This window comes from Ambystoma mexicanum, chromosome 11 (assembly GCF_040938575.1).
Source record: "Ambystoma mexicanum isolate Mex_15411 chromosome 11, UKY_AmexF1_1, whole genome shotgun sequence".
NCBI lineage: Eukaryota > Metazoa > Chordata > Amphibia > Caudata > Ambystomatidae > Ambystoma > Ambystoma mexicanum.
This window is the reverse complement of record NC_090934.1, coordinates 898,517,698-898,539,854: the sequence shown is the minus strand read 5'-3', so window position 1 is coordinate 898,539,854 and position 22,157 is coordinate 898,517,698. Positions and strand designations below refer to the sequence as shown.

Genomic DNA, 22,157 nt, shown 5'->3' with positions numbered 1-22,157 from the left:
GATAGGTGGCAACATTATCTTCACATTGAAAGCACCGATCATTGGCGATGGTGCAAGTCCGCAGAATCAGGCTCAGATCACAAGGCCAGCCAAGTCCTATTAGCATGCTGTGCTTTTCCAAATCCATTTATTTAGCTTCCAGGGGCTGACATGTCTTCCTTATGACTGATGAATGCTTATACTGTATTCTTAAAATGTGAAAATGTGTGTGCTAAGAGAAGCCAGCAGGAACTGTTCAAAAAGATAAACTTTGTTTTTCATCTCATTTCAGGCTGTACTGGACCTGATGGATTAAGCAGACAGGTGAGTGTATCTGTACAGTATTTGTGCAAAAGTCGTTTCATGCCTCTATTCGTTGTTAACAGAAAAAGAGATTGGTTATGCACAGATGTAATGGCTTGTATTGTTTTGGCTGCCTGCTCGAAATACTGCAATGCGTTAAGCAATGTAAAATAAAACATGCCATTCAACGCCCCCCTTTTTGAGGGACTAACGGCCTCATGACGGTACTTTATTTATTTATTTATTTGTATAAGTGCGCAAAGCCCCGGGGCATCTAGGGGCTGGTTTCTTCAGCTTTAAATCTGCCAAATGACTGTCAAACTTGTTTACCGTTACTGCTAATCGTCCCCATGGGTTTACTGTGGGATTGTGAGTGGTGAAGCAGCGGAGTAAATCCCAATTCTTTGAGTCTCTAGGACTCCATTGGGATTCTGTTGGATTTATCGTGAGTTGTTAACTGCTGCAATAGTTCTGCAGATTTTTTCACCTTAAAGTGGAGGATTTACCTCCAGCATGATCCTCTTTCAGGTCAAACTCTGTATTAATATATAATGTAATATACATGGTGGTCATTCTGATACTGCCAAAAAAAAGTGTCGCTTTGAAATGACTGCCAAGGTTTTACTGCACCACTGAACTCTTCCCACGCTTTAACAACATTCAACGGACGAGTGCTCAGTCATGATAAGAAGGAGGGTGGGGGGAGGGTGCGGCTAAGATGGACATTCTCTGATACAATCAATGTAACATGCGTAACAGAACTTTTCTCTTACTAGTTGACATTATGTGTACCTTCCAGGTTCCGCAAACACATGCTTACTATGGAAAAAATATGTAATATGTATTCCATCTTGTTTGTTCCTTTGTTAAAACCAATAAAACCATTTTTTTTTTTAAAAAAGTACATTGTAAACAATGTATTTTTTGCTATACATGCTAAAGGCATTTCTGTCCCTTTTGCACACTAACAATGCTGCCCTTCACAAATGTTTTAATGTCAGGAGCAATCACACTCTTCAAATAGATTTCATATCAAGATTGGATCAAATGTATTATGAATATTTTACTGTTTACATAGAGTGAATGCAAATGCGTACACCACAGAGCTGTCATTGGCCCTGATAAAAAGGTATTAATAGCAACTCAAGAATACTCGCAAATCACTGATCACTTCTGCCTCTTCAAACGCTTCCCTCCTACTCCTTGTACCCATTTCAGCTACCTCTTCTACCCGGCACCCTTCCTGTAACCCCCAGTGGGAGTTCCCTATGTACAGCGCTCCAGTTGCTTCCCAGCTGGGACTGTACTTTATAAATTCCATACATACTTAATTTCAATTGGGAACACTGCTTACCATGCACACATGTTCCCAGTTGAAATGAAACACCCTTTCCCCACCCCCCGACGTGCAAGTATGTCGAGGAGGGTTTCATTTTATTTGTGAGAGCCACTTGCCATGCGAGCATGGCTAGCGGCGCACACAAACAAAAGTAAATCTGCCTGGCACTGTGGAGTGCAAATGTGAAGGGCAAAAGGTGGTGTGCACGCTTGTACGCTGCCTTATGTCCTTTACATTTGCACCCTGCAATGCAAAACACGAACATGTGGTGGCAGGGAGCCATTTACGCTATAATGCAAACGGAACAGCTTCCCGCTGTCAAATTACAATCTGGAGCAAAATGAGCTGCAAAATACACAAACCTAAAAGCAGCATTTGTATATGTAGCTTGAAAAGGTACTTAGGTCACCTTGAAATTGTTCCCAAATTGAAATTTAGTCTGCTGTTTGTTTTCATTTGGTGTATTAGCCCAATTGTTCCTAATGGTTCATTAAAAAGGCTACCATTAATGAACAGCGTGAGTGTCTGAACACTGAGGGGGTAATTTAGCAATCCCCTGGAGTTCAGAAAAACATGTACAACCGGGTGTAAAATATTATTCCTGGTTGTACACCTCATTATGTGCTCCAGTGAGATTTGGCAGTGTGAAAGTATCCATCTGCCTCATACACTCCTTGCCAAATGCCATGCTGATGGTAATCATAGGGTTCCCTTGGAGCGTTTAGCAGCTGTGGGAGATTCCATAGAAATCATGGTAAATTCCTTCCACCATACGTACATTGCGGGAGGCATTCAAGCTTGTTTGTTCAGCTAAGTGCAAAAAAAGCATTCAAATGCTAGTGCCCCGATTTGCATGCAGATTGTACTCTTCCTAGTGTAAACAACAAAAAATGCATGGACCCTAAAAAGCCACTTATTTTGTGCAACAGTTAAGCCTTCAACCAGTTCATCATTACCCAATATCAGGGTATCAAAATCATACACAAAGGGTAACCTTAGTACGCTGTTGCAAACAGTTCATAGATTCACCCAGAAATCCCTCACCATAACACATTCCTACAGCCTGTCTTCAACGTCCCTGCTCTATGCAGGCACCCCCAATATTCATCCAAATCAGTAATGCCACATTTATGCAGGCGCTCTGCCGTCCAACAGACCCTATTCAGGATTTTGACCTGCCTGGACCTCTCTCCCAAACTGATAGACGAGAGACCCACATTCCCTCATACATTCGCCCAACGATCCTTGATCATGTCACTGGACAACCTTGCTGACCACTCCTGTAATAAAGGAGTATTGCTATTTACTGATGAAACAGTCAATTTGTAATACTTACCAGATGGCTTTCCACCTTAGCCTGAGCATTCAACCTTGCAAAATCTATCTCCCCCTCCACTGAGAGTTCACCAATAGCTGTTTCAAGACTTTGAAATTCCTGAAGTGTGCAGTGTGGAATTTGCCAGGCAGTCCTCAGTGGATCCAATGACAGCCATTTTCCCCCTGCCCTAAGGTCATCAATCCACTGAACGCCCCCAAGGCATCATTGTGGCCAAAACAGCATCTTCTTCCTGTCTCTGATGGCTGGGTTGTACCAGATTAAAGAGTCAAGGTGTTTCAGTGCGAATCCTACCAAAAGTGACAGGAGCTTCTTCCAGGAAGCCCTTAAAAATTCAGTGACAGGCTCAGAACGTGTAGGCCTCACCAATTTTGTTGTTAAAACTGACTTTGGTGCCAATGGTCCATTTAAGCTTGCCTCAGCCTTTGCCCAATAATCTGGCTCCAATTCCAGTGGTGGTGCCAAGTGTCTGGCCGTAAAAGCAAAATGATATGCCTGAAAGTTCGCAACTCCTACGCCCCTCATGTCCACTGGTAACTGTCGCTTCCTAAGTTACATACGCAGAGGCTTACAACCCCATAAGAAGTTCTGCAACAAATGTCAAATTCCATCTACACTTTCTTACCAATAGTTAAAGATAACATGGCCAAGTACATATATAATTGTGGGGGTAAAATTGATCTTTAATGCATTAACCTTCCACCACAAGGCGAGGTTTAAAAGATTCCATCTTTCCAAAGCCATTTTAAGACCTGATAGTAGACCCTTCATATTATCTGATACATGCTTGTTTGTCAGCCTGATACCCAATTATTTAAACCTCTCTGAGCACCACTTGAAAACTAAGTTCATAATCCTGTTTTCCACACACTTTTTGGATAGAAGCATCGCCTCTGATTAATCCAAAAAATTGTATATCCGGACCGATCATCACACTCAGCTGTTAGTTCCATCAGTATTGGCAGACAACTTTCTAGGTCTCCTAGCAGCACCAGCAGATCCCCTCCGTATAATCATAGCATTTGGGTGACCCAGCCATAGCTAACCCCTTTAATTCTCTGCTCCTGTCTGATTGCCACAGCCAGAGGCTCTATCGCATTTACAAAAAGTAACGGTGACAAAGGGCAACCTTGCTGAGTCCCTCGTTCCAGACTGAATGACTCTGAATGGATACCATTAGTAAGCACATCAGTGGTGGGGCTCCTGTATAAAATCCTGACCCAATTTATGAAAGACTCACCAAAACCCATCTTTTCCAGCAATGCAAACAGGAATCACCAGTTTACCCAATCAAAAGCTTTCTCTGCGTCTAGTGAGAAGATTGCTGCATCACCCTCCATGTCATTCGCCTGTGTAGTCGTCTGAAGTAGTCTCGTCATAAGGGTCGCAACATGCCTTCCTTTGATAAATCCTGATTGGTTAGAGTGAATCAGTCTTGTACTACCACTAGTCTTTTCGCTAACTATTTCACCAATATCTTATTGTCTGTGTTAATAACACTAATAGGTCGATAGTTCGAAGGCAAAGACTGATCCTTCGCTTTTTTCAACATTGGTATCCCATCCAGCACTGGGCATTTCCTGAGTTAAGGCTTGATGCCGATTTCCTGAATTCATACACAGAAAAATCCTCATCCAAAGTTGCTTTCTCAGCATCAGAGAGTTCTGGAACTAAAATACCCTGTCAAAATCCCTGCAGGCCTCCTACAACACCAAATTTCTTGAAGTAAAGCTCCTCATAGAAGTTATGAAACACAATGTTTATTTCTTTCGGATCAAACGTTATGTTGCCATCAGGCTTTGTGATCGATGGAATGGCCCCGTCCTTCTCCTGTTTTCTTAACATGTGTGCCAGCCAATGGTCACATTTCTCACCATTCTCAGAACATGGGCATTCAATATGAAAAAGCATATGCTCTGCTATTTCTGACATTTTTTTATTATGCTCACCTTTAAGCCAAAGTAGTTCATTATTATCCCATCAACTGAGTTTTGCATCATCTCTTTCTCCAAATCCTTAATTTTCAATTACAAACTCATAATCTCATTGTTTCTATTGCTCTTCCGTTTACTAGACAAACCAATCAGGAGGCCTCTCATTATCATTTGAAGGCCTCCAAACCGTGCCCTGGTCCATATCACCCATGTAATTCTCTTCTATAAAGTAATTTGCTTCTTTAACAATCTACTCTACAATGTCCTCCTCTTCTGCTCTCAAGCTAGGTCTGCCCTTTAAACAATAGAATACAATTCAAACAAATACTGCCTGTTTTCATTGTATGCCATATTCTGGCCTGTAGTGTATCTCCTGCATACAGTATTCCATAGGCATACTGCAAGCGGTAAACACCTCCTGACTATGAGGTAAAATGTCTCATATGTTACTCACATTTTGACAACCACGAAATAGGTGGATGTCCTTATTTAAAAAAAGTTCTGTGAAGTGATTTAAATACTTTTCTGTCGCTTCGGGACAATACAATATTTCCATGAGAACCTCCCAGTTAAGTGAAACGGTGGGAATCTCTAATGCTCAACTTCTCACCCCCCCTTTGCAATGTAACACACCGAAGGGTAGACATTAACCCTTCTCTGCATTATACAAACATTTACATTAGTGATTTGATGAGCTACTTTGCATATCGTCTATTGCCATGCTCAGAAAGAGGCTGGAAATGGATTTTGGGAAATTAAACATACAGTATTTCTGAATGTCTGCTGAATCTTTTACTGCATTCGCGTAGGACACCTATAATCATGTTAAGGCCATTGAATACCTGCATTTGTTAACAGTAATTAAAGCAGGCACATATTCTAGGGAAAACATCTGAGGGATTTCTAATGAGCCCGACAGCTATCAGTTGATGTAGTTCACATGACTCCTGTGACCAGCAGATCAGAAGAGGTGTGAGTTTATGTTCATTGGATTTCTCACTTGAATATTTTGAGACCTGAAGGAGAGACACAGTTGTCCTCAAATGCATGGAGCAGAAATGTCTGTTACGAAGGACCTTGATACAAAAAATATATTTTTACTTTAACCTTTTTGAAAGTGAGTAGTCTTCATTGACTGTTAAATGAGAATTTTAAAAGGGAATTTTTGATGGAATGCTTCTTTTTCTTTCCAGGCATAGACACTAAGGTTACTTTAGGCGCACCATTTAATTGTACAATTAGAACTGGAGACTATTTTTGTGTTCAAATGTCTGAATAATTGACTTGTCTTGCCCTCCCGAGTAGTTCATCAGTTGTCTACCTTGTAACTCTACATATTCTCTCTTGTCACAGGCTGGGGAAAGCTGGCAAAGCAACTGCAATCAGTGTACTTGCACAAAAAAATTCACTGTGCAGTGCCTTCCACTAGTCTGTGCAACCCCCACAGACACAGCCTGCTACAAGGAGGGATATGCACTTACCACAGTGACGTCACCAAGCAACCCCTGCTGTCCCTACCTCGAATGTCGTGAGTATACTTATTTTGCTTTCTCTGAGAAAGTTCACTTCTGAGGAAATGTGCCCAATCACCTGACTCCTTACCCAAATATGTAAGCATGCATTATGATTAAAAGAATTACTGATTTTGTGCAACCGTCATGAATCATCTGTAGCAGAAACAGCAAGGTATCAGCTGATGCCGTGTTGTAGATGAGCCTTACAAAATGACTGCTTTATTTGCTTCCAATATTCTATTTGATTAGGCCCTCTTGAGCTGCTATCACCACCACCATCTTACAAAATGTTCCCTTTTTTAACAGTTTAAGCGATTGGTCATAGCCACGATTTGCATAATATTCCACTACAAGTTAAATGCAAGTATGCTTCAGTAAAATTCAATTTTCAATTTTCATACAGTTTTCTGAGTAGGCAGCATTCATAGAATTGCTAAGGCCACTTCAAAATAACCCAGGTGGGATATGTTATTTGCTGCCAAAAAAGCAACATTTTGTTTTGGACCACTCGCTGATTGCTATTACCATATGTTTATGATGGCATTTCATTTTAGGTCATTGCTCAGAAACAGTGGGGTAGTTTGGATACTTATTGTGCTTCACTAATGAACTGTTTTGAACTTTTCCAAAGTTTGCGTTTGTTCATTAATGCTAGTTCTTGAATATCCTTGCTTCTGCCTATTCTGAACACTGCTTTCCAGGGTTTTATTATAAACATTTCTCAAAGTCTAGAATGAAAAACATACTTTTTTTAATACTTTGAAAAGATGTGGTTGATTTGGAAATTTCTAATGAAAGCAATGACTTCGGGACTCACTCTTATGCTGTAACTTGGCATGCTGCAAAGCAGGCATGCATTCCATTCTCCCATATGAAATGCACAGAACATGAATTATTTTGATTTGTTTTACAGCATGCACTATGCCGAAAACAGACAGTATTGTCAATACTGACGTACCACAGACATACAGTCATTTCAGGAGAATATGCTATTTTGACCAGAAGATATGTTTTAGATGTTCCCACCAGAGAAAAGGAGAGCGGTTGTGTACGCGCAACGGTTTCGATGCAGTACTGTTGATTGATCATTTCTATGGCTGATAGAGAACCTTTGGAGAAAATGGAGTTTAACATATGAAATTAGCTCATACCATCCACAGGCTATTGTTCTGGTAGAATGCTTTAATAGAGTTCAGAAAAACTGGCAGTCAGGAGCAAATTGATGCAGTAAGGGACATCTTTTTTTAAAAAACTGTATGCAGTTGATTCTTCACTCTGACACACTAATGTGATCGATCAGAGTCCCCCAATCCACCCCTGTTGCACACTGCACAGGTTTAAAAAGTATGTCACAAAATGAAAGATGCTGCTGCATACTGAGCAAAACTGCAAGGTTGTATTGATATTACAGTAATCGCTTGTTTCTGGCTTCAACTGCGGAACTTGCCTCTTGCTCTAACAGTATGAAAAAGCAGCAGGAGGGTTGAAAGTTCAAACCAGGCTTTACTTGTAACCATAGAGTAATACATATGTGATTTCTGTGTGAAAGTTTAGAGCTTGTGTCTACTTCTCACCTATCAATCAATGCAGTGTTAGATGTGCTGTGCCTTGTGACTGACTACAACTGTAGGACTGAATGAATTCAAAAAAGTGCTAGAATTCCACACATAAATCTGCACAGCGTTTACCATAAAACAATGTGCAGCATATAAAGTACCCACTCCCAAACTTCATTTAAAAGATTAGTTTATGTTTCAGTGGCTAGAGAAAAGCTGTCATGTTTTTGTCATATGTCAATCAATTCCATTACTGAATAGAACCAGGAAAATATATTTGCTTGAACCTGGATCATCTGAATTTTGGGTTACTCGACCAGGTTGAAACATGAAGCAACTTTTTAAAATGTTTGACCTAGTTCAACCACTTGGCCTACAAAGGTGCACATGTGGTTGGAGCTGGTTTTCATCCTCGGGCAACTTTCACAGCAGCTTTGATGGAGGCAGAATTAGGACATTTGGGAAAGTGTTAACAAAATATAGTGGAGTTATAGTAGTCCGATAGGAAGAAGGGTAGGCAAATGCAGTGTGTGCGACTGTGTTTTCGGAGAGATATATTTAGGTTAGGTAAAGGTTTCGTTTACGCAGCACTGTGTGACACATTCAGTAAGTTGAAGAAGGTGAACAACACAAAGGCCATCTAGTGTGAGTTTAATGTGAGGGAATCCCTTATAGGGAGAACATCCTGGGTGTATCCCAGGAGAATCACTGATTGCAGGTAGTATGAAAGTCATCTTTGCATGATATTTGAGCATCAGAGAGTCAGGGAGGAGTGTGATATATCAGTCAGCGAGTAAGTAACACATTGGGGCAACATGTCAGCACCCAACCGAGAACGCAGAAGGGGAAGATGTGCTTGTTGTGATCTTTTCACATCTGCATGACCCACTTTGTTCACTAGGGATGCCAGAATTGCATGTGATTAGGGTTTCCTCATTTCAGTGTTTATGTTTTTCTAATTTAAGTGTTTTTTTTCATGGTGTATACACTTTTGTAAAATCTGTGTTTTTCAGTGTTTATCTCTTGTTGGCATAATACAAAATGCAGACAATATATTGTATTGCTATGTGTATATTATCCACAATTCTTTTGAAGCAAAAACAAATCACACATTATGCCGATGCAGCTTTTTATCTCTTTGCATTCTTGTATTTGTAGTCCTGAATTTATAATTGGAAGGCAACTACACATTGCTAATGTTAATGTTAAAGGATATTTGTACCGTGCACTATCACCACCGGAGTGGTCCCCTGGCGCTCTGGCGGCTCTGAAAAGGGAAGGAGGGTGAGTTAGTGGGAACGAGCGGGACAAGTGCAAGAGAGCAGTGATGTGCCCTTGACAGCCTCAGCCCGGTTAACACCGATCACTGGGCTTGGGGTGTCTTCCGGTCGGTAGCCGTCGTGTGCTGTTGTGCAAGTCTATATGTGTTTTGTTGTTGCGGCATAGTGAAGTTTGTATGTTTTGTTGTGCTATAGGGTGGTGGTTGTGTTTGCTTAGAGTTTGAGAGGTTTATGCAGAGGGGTGAAATTGTTAGTGGGTTGGTTATTGGCATCGCTGTCTAGGAATGATGTGCTAAATTTCTGCGTTCTTTCTAGTTATGGCATTTGAATATCTCTGCATTTCTATCTAGATCCGGTACCGGCAGACATTCACAATCCCTTCCTTATGTGACGCCTATCATTATCCACAATTGTTTCCAAATGTGGCACTGGCCCAACTTCGAGAGATCCTGTCCATATGTGAGGAAAGCCAGCATTCACCACTCTATACAGATCTGGCCTCGACAGTATTGCCAATGCAGAGCCGATGTGGCCCCGGCCAACAATCTCCACTTCATCCAGATGTGGCACTGGCCGACACCAACAAACCCATCAACCGTTCACGCAGGCCACTGTTCACAATCCCATCCCATCGCGGCACATGCCAACACTCCCAACACTGTCCAAGTGCGGCACCTGCCACCATTCACAACTCTGTCCAGGTCATGTTCATGTTCACAAATCCGTCCAAATGCGGAACCTGCCAACACTCGGAACTCTATCCAGTTATGGCACTTGGTAACGTTCATGGGGTGGATGAGGTTGTTGGATGGTGTTGGGCTGGTATGCTAATTCTGTCCTTGTGGGTTTGTCGCTTGTGTCCTATTCCACCTAGCGTTGTTTCTCTTGTTCTTGTGGGAGTTTCCCTTAGTCGGTTCTGGGTGCTGTCTTTGTCATCCTAAATTCTGTCAATCTGTTCTTTGTGTTTCCTGTTTGATTGTTTAGTTGCTTCAATTTGGTTCTGAGATGTTGAAAAACCAGGTTTTTAGTAGTTGTCTAAATAGTAGGTGGTCTTTGGTGTTTTTTATTTCTTTTGAGATGTTGTTCCAGGTTTTTTCGGCCAGGTGGGAGAACAAGGAACCCCCTAGTTTTTTCTTGATGTATGGTTTTGGTTCCAGGCGGATTTCATTGCTTCAGTCTCGTTGGCTTGCAGATTATTTTCTTTTGTAGGAATTCAGCTCGGTGTCCGCTGATTGCCCTGTGTGTTATGCACATTGTTTTTAAGGTGATACTATGTCTGACTGGGAGCCAATATAGTATTTTTGCGATGGAGTGATGTGGTCTCTTCTGGATAGTTTGAGGAGGAGTCTGGCTGCTGCATTTTGGACGCATTGGAGTTTCTTCAGAGGGTACTCTGGCATCCCGAGGTAGAGGCTGTTTGCGCAGTTGATTCGTGACATGATGAGGGCAACGATTGTAAGTGTTTTGGAAAGCAAAAGAACCAACATTCAGGAAAGCAAAGAACCAAGTAAGGACTTGACGGGCTACAGTTGGAGCTTGAATTAATTTTGCAGTGAACCCTAAAGCGCAAAACTACCCAAATTTTAAATAAATCACGGTGCACTGCAGAGGATGGGGACGGCACATGGAGGACATAGGCAGATTTATCTGTATATTAATTTTAAATGCTGTATGAAGGACAAATAATCAAACAACGTATTTTTGATAAACCACATATGGGGAACTAACTTCTTATCACACAGATTACAATGAAACACTTGGTAAAAATATAAAGTTTGCATATTGAAGTGGACAGTTAAATAGATGCTGGAACCATAAAAAAGGAGTGGGATATTTAATTCAATGGGAATGAGGGATTGCAAATCACAAACAGGCCTAATTCTGCTATTTTTTAACCAAACTGAACAATCAAACTTTGCTGAAAATATTGCATTATGCGAATATCGGTGTATTATTAGACCACAGCTGTCTAATCCTAATTGGTACGTCCCGAGCTAACTCTATTTTAAGTGTAATTATTTTAAAGGTAATTTTATGGTCAAATGTTTTAAGGGTTTTATTTTAATATTCATAAACTATGTATAATAAGCACTGATGCACTTATGCATTTATGGAAATGTACATACATGAGCGGTTACTTTCACTGGGTTGGAGTTATATTAGCTGCAAGACCTTTTATATGTGATGTTATGAACTGATTAGGAGATTATAAATAAGAGGTAGTGAAACGCGACAAACCATCTATACTACGATATGAATTGATAGACCGATTTTAATGTAATCGGGATTTTTAATTTGTGAATTTTGTGATTTATAAAACTTCTTCTGGAACTGAATACAAATAAAATAATACAATAATAAAATAAAATGATGGGAATAGAAGTGACCTTTCTATTGTCCATGTCGCCAATAGAACTTAAACTGACTAGCGTTTGATGGAGGATTATTATAATGCAAGACACCTTTTGATTGAGTAGTAAATGTTCATCTTCTCTAACAAGTTACTAACTGAAGTCTTTCAGCCATGTAGCTTTGGGAATCAAATAATTAAATCTGAATTACTATGTTTTATACATGCATAGTCCTTACAATAAATTATTAAGATGAACATATCATATGAATTATTTCAGTTTGGATCATGTTTAGTACAAAAATATTAGACAATTTGCAGTTGATGGCTGTGCAGACCATGCATTTAATTTGTACCTGACACTTAGTGACCATTTCTGGACATCTTCTGATAAACTCCTAAAAGGGAACATGATTTACATGGGGCAGAAATTAGGTTAAATCGGATTTTACTGAAATCCAAAAAGCCTAAATATGTTCAATTGAAGATTTCATCCAACTCATGTTCCACATCACGATCAAAAGTACATGCATGGGTATGCCATCACAAGAGTTGACATCCACAGAGACAGACAGAGAAGGTTGCACTTTCAATTCCTTCCACCATCTCAGGTGCAAAAGGGACCAGGGGTTCAGTTTGTATGTAGTGAAGATCAGGGAAAAACACATAGGCCCTCATTACAACTGAGGTGCTAAGTGCACCAACTTTACCACCATGGTGTAAACTACGTTTACACCATGGTGGATGGCGGATTTACCGCCCCATTACAAGGTGAGTGGGGCGGTAAATCCCCATTTCCCATTTTCCCTTCCCCATTCCCATTTTTGCCCCATAGGGCATAATGGGAGTGGGGAAGGCGCTAATTACGGCACCGTAAATTACGGTGCCGTAATTAGCACCAAGGTGCCTTAGCACCATGGAACTTAACGCCTGCAAAAAGCAGGCGTTAAGGTGGGAATCAGGCGTTAAGGGTTAACGGTGGCGTTAACCCTTAACGCCTGAGTTGTAATGAGGGCCATAGTGTAGTTGAACCGTAGGTTGAGATTGAAAGTAGCATGTCCCTGTCTCTACTGCCACCATGCTCTGCTAAGTCAGACAGTAATGAAGATGCAGAAACAGAGGTAGTGAAAGAAATGGTTGTTGTGGGCTAGGAGATCAGCTCCAATTTAAACCATTCTTATAACACCAAATATGCACAGAACAAGGTAAATATGGCTGCTTTTCAATAACATGTCTCAGAGGAGGAGGTCTCACAGTAAGCTTCACAAGTAGAAGATACTGTGTAAATTGCAAGGTTGCTTTGCTACAGAAGTTTGCACCATCAATTTCTGAAAGTGCACAGACACTCACTAAAGTTCATGGACTCTCCCACAGAATTCTGCCAATGCCAGTCACTAAACCTCAAAAGCTCTCCCAAAGTGCATTGCCTGCCACAAAGGTTCACATGTTCTCCCAAAGACTGCTGCTACTCTAACATATCCGCATGAGACCAGTCCTTCTACATGACTGCCTCATTCCTTCCACCCTCCATACCAATACACAGTGGCTAAGGCGAACAGGAGCTGTCCCATTCTTCATTCTGTCTGTTTCCTTCAGCCACCTCCTCCCCCACATGCAGAACTTAACTTGTGTCCTGCTACTCCACCTGCATGCCCTCCTGCTCCTCCACTTCCTTCATGGGGGCATCTGCAAAATGCCTATCTCCTCTGTCTTTGTGGAGCCTTTGCTTCTCTAGCAAGGGCTTCCTTTAATGGCCTTGGCCAAACCTCCTAATGGTGTCCTTCTGAGGCCTTCCTCAGTGCCTCAGTGGCCTCCCAGCCAACTCAGAGAACCGGTGTTGCTCCATTCACAGGGCCCATGAATCAGCACCACTACATAGTGCTTCTTTCCATCTGTGATTACCTAAAAAGGAACATTGACAGCAACATATATTAGCTCTTATTCTACTGGATGTATGGCACACTCTTCTAGTCTAACATGTTACAATTATGCAGGTGACACTACAGCTAAGTGTAAATCCAAACAAAACAGAAATCATGATCACCCCTCAAATCAATAATAAACTGCAGGCACCACTTCCCTGGCCTATAGAAATTAGAGCAAGTCAGAACCAAACTACTCATGGATATATGATTCTCACTAGAACTGCAAGTCAACAAAATAGTACAAACATGCTTCTAACACCTACTTTCAATCAGATGCCTCTTTCCATATCTTAGATTTACACAGGGGACCCTCACCATAATTTCACTGATACTGTCAAGAATTGACTATGTAAAAAACCTATAATGTTGAATGTCTGACTACCACACCAATAAACTACAATGCATCCAAAACACAGTGGCAAGACTATTACTAAGAGTGACAAGAGGTAACACATCACCACAGCCTTGAGAAGCCTCCACTGGTTTCCACATGAAAGGCACATGGAGGAAACACCAGAGAATTCAGGAATCAAACATGGATTGGAAAATAATGCAAGAAACAAATTTACAAGAAAACACAAAACACGCGCACCCAAAAACATATTCTAACAGGTTTGTGCAAGGAACCTTAAAATGAATGGGCTCACTTTTCACCCACCTTCATTCAAAATATGCTCACCATATCACTGCCACAAAACGGGTAAACAAAACCCTCAGCCCACTCCAATATAGTCACAACACTACATCTCCTAATCAACTGGTAACCCCATCCACTGCTCAAAACACATAGATCCTCCCCAGACATCCCCAGACCTCCCAGACCTCTCAGGTCTCCCATCTAGAAAACATACACCTCTGGGGTATATAACACTATACATCTAAAGAACACACCCAACCAGATGGCAGTTGCTCCTGTTTCTAAATTCACCAACAGTTAAGCACAACACCTTGTCTTCTCTCTACTCCTTAATCACCACCCTCTTATTCCTGTTTTTCCTTTTCAGATCTACATGAGCACCTGGAGTCCATGAAAATGGCAGTGGTGCATGACATAAATCCCAATAACATTACATAATGTACATAGCGTGAGGTCAGCCCCTCGTCATTCATCAAGGGTGATTCTTCCTCTTCCTGTGCAGAGAAAGACAACCGCTCCTCTTCTCCCATCTCCCCCCTACCCCACATGCACACCATGAAGGAACTGATCAACAAACTGCTAACAAAGAGAGCCAATTGGTTGATTTTGTGTCCGGTTGAACAAGGTTTAATTTGGCTCCCATATCTCCACTCCGCCCACTGCACATATTGATCAGGCGACATCCCCACATCCAGAGGTGTTTTATTCCTAGAGAAAACATTTTCCAGTTCCAACACGGGACTCTTGCAAATCTGGAAAGTCATGAAAGTGTTTAGTCTGTCAAAAGCGATTGGCATCAGTACAGCATATTTTGCTGAGTGCAGTGTAAGTGGATCAACATTAAACTATTAACCTTGCCACTAGCACCCTTCACTTTCGAGAGAAGAGCGGTGGTCTGACTGGAGGAGGCATGATTAGGCAGTACAGTGGCAGAGTGGATTTGCTTCTTCCTAGTTGACTCTCAACACAGGACATATCTATGATCCCATTCACATCTATCATCTCGTGGAATGTAAGTCTCTTTTCTTTTCTAACTTGTTTGTTTACATTAGCCTTCATCTCCCATTTCTCTTGTAAAATAATATGCACAAGACACACAAATACTGTTCTTTTTGTCTGGAGATAGATATTCGTATGGTCCAATTTCATGGCAGTAATTGTATTACTTCAACACTCTTTGTGAAATCCTGGGGTACACTACTAAAATCTAGTGCAATTATCTGACCCAAACCCAGCCTCTATGAATACAATGAACAAATAAAAAAAGAGTCAGAAACATGTAGGGTTATGGCAGTGTCAAGGTGATTTAATGTGTGTGAAACTTTCAAAAGTTATTTTTTTATTTTTTTTATTAATTGGTTGGTTGATAATCAACCTTTCAATTTAATATATAACACAAATTAATCACATTGGACATCAACATGAAATTCAAAACAAAATCAAGTTCAAAATCAGTACCCAGCAAAAACCTACAAACCCTCTACTTCAACATTTCATCATTTCACAACAACAGCAAAAGGTGGCGAAATCACAATTCATATATATACATCATCTGAATTATCATCTAAAAAATCAATCTAATATAGGTTCGAATTACCACATCGTTAAAACCACTAGTAATCCACCTATGAAGAGGACGTTAGTTACATAACTCATCATCTATTTAGGGGAAGTTTAGACTATACATTCAGTTATCTCAAGATTTAGTGCTAACATAAATTGGACAGTAGCTATACGAACAGCTTGCAGGGGTGAGGAGAATAGTCTAAACCAAAGTACATCTTTAGTTAAGCAGTTATAATTTTCATACAGTTTTTTAAAAAATGTGCAGCGTAATTCTTTTAATGAGGAGCAACCTACTATCAAGTGTTTTAAAGCTTCCTCACACTCTGGTAATTGACAAAACCGACAAATATTTTCTTGTTTTGTTATTTGACCTCTTTGAGATAAAATTTCTCTAGTGGGCCATAGATTAAGTCTGAATCGGAGATAGTTGTTTCTGAAGTGGGGCGAGGGGAATTTGAGTAAATAAGAGGCTGCAGTTCTCATTCTTTTCGTACCGAAAGGCAGACCGCTATAATCTTTATACTGCGAGCAAAACTCTAAAGTGCAAATCCAGTCATGCTGATATAGTTTTCTCTGGGCACGATTGGGATTGGTTAAAAGCAGTTCAATAGTAATGTCGGCTTCTACTAAAAGATTGGTAACAAAATTTCTCCACTTATTGGGAAAAAAATGTGTGGATTTCAGCATGTGTATAGCCAATATATAAGATAAATCTGAACAATTTATACACAGCAAAAATTTCCTCATTAACGAACACAATTTCCACGCATAAAACACAAACATTGAAAGGACTCCTAACTCATAATGTATCAAAGGACCTGGAGTTGAATTCGGTAGCTTAAACACTGCTCGCCAAAATTTTCCCTCGAATCGATCCCAAAACACACGGTCCCTTGGTAATTTAGTTTCAGAGCCGTATGTTATTATCGGTAGAACTTTTTGGGCATAATATAAAAGTATCTGAGAACATGTAAATTTACCAAATTTATGCAAGAGTACTTTAGCTTGGCATGTTAGTGTTTGCAGCTTTTGTTTTATATCCTGGACATAGGGAATATCACACTTCAGATTGTTAATAATCACTCCTAAATATTTGTGTTGTGGGGTGATAGAAATTAGCTCTTCCTGGAAAGTCCAGATGGACGATTTTAGGGGGCGAGATTTTTTGTTATGACATTGCCTGATCTGTGTTTTGCTTAAATTAATAGCCATATGATTTATTTGAACATACAGTGAAAGACCTTTTATCAGCCGCTGTAGACCTGACGGCGTTTTAGAGATTAAAATAAGATCATCCGCATATAATAACCATGCAATTTGATGTGACCCGAGTTTTGGAGCATCTGAGTTGATATCAATAAAATTCTTGCCCATGTCCATTATAAACAGGTTAAAGAGTTATTGTAAACAAGATGTTATCACACAATCGCATATACATCTTAAAATGTCATGAAATCAGATATCCACAAATTAATCTAGAGTTTGTCAATGAACAAAGTGCAAAATGTGCTAAATCAAAAGGTCAGCATATTGTACCTGTGTATATACAAGTTCAGTCGATCCACGCCTAGTTGTGGCAATCATGCAGAGGGACCTGTACTATAGACTTATTAGGTGACTAAGATGTTTTTCATAGGCCCCTTCCTATGATGAGAGATGGTTCTGTTAGAAAAATAATTCTGGGTCTTGTAGAGTAATCTACAACCATCTACTCTACATGTTTCTGTTCAAAGGCTTATATGCTGAACATTCTTTAGGAGCACTTTCTTATTCTTAGTATTTTTCTCCAGTTTTCTAAAAAAGCAGTACATAAGAAATGTTAAAATTCATATTTTATCAAGACAATAAATCTGTTTTTCCTTTTCTATTTCCAAACTCCCATCTGATTTTCTTGACACTGGAATAAAGCCATACAAAAATGTATCAGTGCTTTTTATAGGTTGGAGTATAATCTGAACCGTTCAACCTTATTATGGTAACCACGGCTGGACTTCATTACCCTGTATGTAACCAAGCTTTGCAATCCTCTTGTTTCCTCTCGGCCTTGCTACCCCTTTGGGGTTAGGTGCGCAATATAAAAATAAATAATTACAAATACAAATACAAACTGTATTTACCTTATAAGTGAAATGTTTTCACAAGTTTGGTTCCAGGTGAGTGTTTCAAAATTAACTGCTCATCTGTATAGATGTGTTTCCTATAAATATACACAAACCTCAAATGGAAGTGTATTTTGTGAACCTGTATTCTACATTTTGATAATGATCATTTACAAGGTGCAGGGTTACTTTTAAGGAGTTTCTTTTTACTTACAGATCTCACCTTGTGTCTTGTTTTTGGGCGCATAGATATATTTCTATAAACAGGAAACATACTCCATTCACTGGATCGGACTAATTTTCAATTTCTTGTTAATAAGTAAGGTAGATCTACATGGAGACGGAAAATAGAGAAAGAGAGAGCGAAATTATTGTCTAGTTTGCTTCGAATGTCTTTCTTTCTAGATTTATTAATTAGGGATATTTTTAGGTTAAAAAGGTTTTCTAATTATTTACTCAATCTTACCATTTGTAAGTGCTCAGGTTAATGTCGTTTTTTTCAGTTTTTTCAGGTGAAACAATGTTACATTTCCAGTTTCAAGGTTCTAGTTTACCATTCTCTTTGTATTCGCAGGTCGGTATCTGTAAAATTAATCGAAGAAAATAAATAATGGTATATTTGTTCAAATTTTGGCTGTACGAAAATAATGTATACATCTACCACTCATTACCATTGTAGCGAACAAGGGGAGCTGGGGTGTCCCCTGCATGCTTTTTTGTTACAATGGGTTTGGGGGTTCTGAGGATGTCCCCCGCTAAGTCAAAATAAAATTAAAAAAATAAAGAAAAAGATAAAAGGCCCCTGCGGCTCCGGATCCCATGCACGTAAGTGAAGGGAATCTGCGTTGCAGAGGGATAGAGGAGTCAATGGCACACAGCGAAGTGTGCCACCAAAAGGGAAGTAGGGGCTTGGGGGGAGCAGGTTACCAGAAATGTTCAGGGGAGTGAAAACTGAAAGACTTTTTTGTCAATTGATTTTAATTTTTTCTCCCTCAAATATTTCTCATTTGGTTAACTCATGGACATTCTCGCAGGTCTAGTCATTATGATAGTACTGACCAGCAGAGCGCATTTAGTCGCTGGTGGTTCTGTTAGTGAATAACAAAAAGACATGGAAAGAAATACTAGGGGCTTTAATCAATGTCTCTTGTTATCTATATTATCTACTCAAACAATACGCTTTTCCTATGTTTTTGGTCAGCTTATCTTGGGGCTAGAGATCATTTGTTTTCTCTTGTGAGCCAAACAGTACGAGTTCCACTTGTGCCAGTTGTAGAAATGAACCGCAAGTCTGATAACTGTGTAGTTCTATTGTTCTTTCGGTCATGTGATTCATGTAGATGTCATGTTACATCTTGTTCGCTTAGTATGAGTAGTATTGGAATACGGCAGCGATATTGAAATGGAGCATTTTCCAATAATTGTCATCTAGATATACAGATGTTTAAGTGGGTTTAGGTGGAGTGTGGTCATATTAAGTTGGCATAATCCTAATATGTATATATATCTGTATCCATACATAAGTTGTTAATTATTTTCGACAGCAAAAAATATATTTCCTATTCTTTTTTATTTTCTAATAGCCATAAATAATGTTGTGTTCTTCCAGTGTGTTTCATATAAAAAAGATTGTTAGTTACCTGTATCTCGCTTCTGCACGAATTATAGTGACAGATTGGCATCCTCTAAAGGTTGTAGTGTTATGGTGGCCATTTAGAAACAGGCGATTTATCTATGTAAAGTCTTTATTTGACATGCGACCTACACTGGCATTGCATGATACATTATTTTATTACCATTCTTTATATATAGAGGCTGAATCCAATTATAGGAACCTCAAATATTGGTTTCTTATTTTAATTTATGCCACTCCACTTCCTCATTCAAGCCTAGTGTGTCACTTTTTGTTCAGTAGATAAATTATTGTTCTTTTCTAAAAAAGTGTTTCCTCTATTTCTCAAGTATTGCCTCAAATTTGTTGTATGACTGTCCAGGTAAATTCTTCCCTTCCATGTTTAATTTCCGAAAAATGTTTCACCATAGGTGCTGGTTCCACGTTGTTTTTTACACAACTTCTGTGTTCAAATATTCGCATTTTGATTTTGCGATTTGTTTTTCCGATGTATTTCAAGCCTCAAGGACAGATGATCATATATAGTACATGGTCTGAGTTACATGTATTAAACGTGTTTTGTGTCCACAGTTTGGGTAGTCAAATATCTATTTATTTAGTTTATTTAGTAATTTTGCAAATGTTGCATTTACTACACAGGTAATGTCCTGTAATCGGGTTCATACCCCATGTTTCACATAGCAATGGTGTTTTCTTTCATTTGATGTTATTGTACTTACTTTTATTTACAATATTGCATCTCTGTTTGTTGGAAAACTTTCCATTGTTTACAGTAGATATCTATTTTTAAACTAAGGCTAGTGAATGTGGAAACACATACCAAATGATTCGTATTCTTGGTCTTGGAGTTAGTCTCTAAAAGAGCCTCGCTAATTGTTTTAGCCATAGAAGAACAAGGGCAGAGTCAACCCTGCAGGGCTTCACACCTTTGCTCCAGTAGATGAACCCACATGTCTGGGCTGTTTAACTATCTCAGCTGCCCAAGACGAATGACACTGGGACTATCTAGGTGCTGTGACTGGGTATCACTTTGGCTTTGTGCTACGCTACGCTCAGATTTCTTGTTGGAAACCTTTACTTATTATGCTGGGAGCTCTGTTAATCAGCTTTTCGGGTGTTTATTGCGCACACTGTGTGTCACCTCCCCACCCACACTCTGGAGGGTCAAACTTCTAGGTGACTCTTCTTTGGTGTACTGGGTGCACAACAGAACTAACTAAAACCTTGTCTTTACTTGAAGTGAAGGTTCTTTGGGCCTGATTTACAAAAGTGTTTTACAATGGCTCAGCACTACTGAAAAACGCTTTGTAAATCGTTCCTTTGGTGTTATTCCGACTATTCAAGTCCTAATAATGTATACACTCAATAGAACCACTGGAGGGCAACACAATACCAAGGACATCTAGTTACATCTGTCACAATTATTCTAGTCTAGCTTAGTTCATTACACCATCGTTTGCTATTACTGGGGGTTGATAGCTTACTGTTGCTGAGGGGATGGACAGTGTTTCATGATAATAACGTTACACAGTGCTTCCAAATGCCGTAATGATAAGTGTCAGTATCATAGAATGTTTAAAGGCACTAATTTAATCGACCTTTGACTTCTCAAGTGCAAACACAATTGCAAAGGAGTTTAACTCACTGCGCTAGTATGCCCACTGTGGACCTTGTTCAATAGGAGGTCTCTGTGGAATCTAAGAGACAGCAGGTGTGCCAGCTTGCATAGCCATTCTTGTGTGAACTGAAGAACTAATACACATTTCACAATACTGCTGGGCAGGACGAGGTTATACAGTGTGGTTTATGTTATTTCATTATAATCCATGATTAAAAAAAACATGCTTATGCACTGTTGAGTTGAGTCAAAGTCCAGGAATTGTATGATGGGCAGAAGAGAGTTTAGGCAAGTAAAATCAGCTTTTTTTGGATCCTGATGGAGTGCTGCACCTTGAACCATAGCTATCCTCTACGGATTGTATATTACTTTCATTGGACGGGTAGGATACCCTCTTTGGCTATATCAATAGGATAAGAATAGCCCTATAATAACACCTATATGTTAGCAAGTCACTTTTTTTAATGTTGAAGACAATCTTCTCAACCAATGAGATTCACATCGAAAAGCATAGCTTTGTGGCGCTTCTTTCAACCCCAGCAACATATACAAACAAACTAGTCAGGTCACTAGATTCTTGATGTTAAATATATACTCTTAAACTAGAGGAATTGAGCGTTACTTTGTGATTTTGAAATATTGTTCACACTCAAGTGGTTTTGTAAATTGTCTTTTGGCAATATGTATATACACAGACATTCATTTATATTGTTTAAATTTAAAATGTTTTTTTTCTTTGTAGAAATGTAATCGAAAATAAAAAGATGCCCCTGATGAAGTCTTTTTTGAACTCGAAACGCGTTGGGCCAACTCCCATTATTTTGTATGAATAATACATTTTATTGTTTTGAATTGATCTATAAGTTGTCAAATAGAATTTATTGGGGAAGATCTAGATCCAAATATGTTTGAAATTGCCTAAAAAATGTCTTCTATTTCAATTAACCAAGGGTGGTAACCTGTTTAGTGTGTTTCCATTGTTTAGGGACCTCTTAATAGGTTTCTTGCCACCTAATTCTTAAGTAACCATTAGGCCTTGGCCTCGCAGATAGTGTGCAGGGGACGAAGCTTTCCTAAATAGGAAAGCA

The 22,157-nt window shown here is 39.5% G+C and overlaps 1 protein-coding gene across 1 annotated transcript in view; it reads left to right on the top strand.

The window, feature by feature from the left end:
• LOC138505062 (mucin-5AC-like) overlaps positions 1–14,591 on the top strand; it is a 160,630-nt gene extending 146,039 nt beyond the window's left edge. Inside the window, exons 4-6 of the mRNA XM_069625387.1 lie at positions 272–303; positions 6,245–6,419; positions 14,521–14,591. Coding sequence (XP_069481488.1) covers positions 272–303; positions 6,245–6,419; positions 14,521–14,591 — 278 coding nt within the window. The remainder of the gene's footprint in view (positions 1–271; positions 304–6,244; positions 6,420–14,520) is intronic.
• The last annotated feature ends 7,566 nt before the right edge of the window (positions 14,592–22,157 follow it).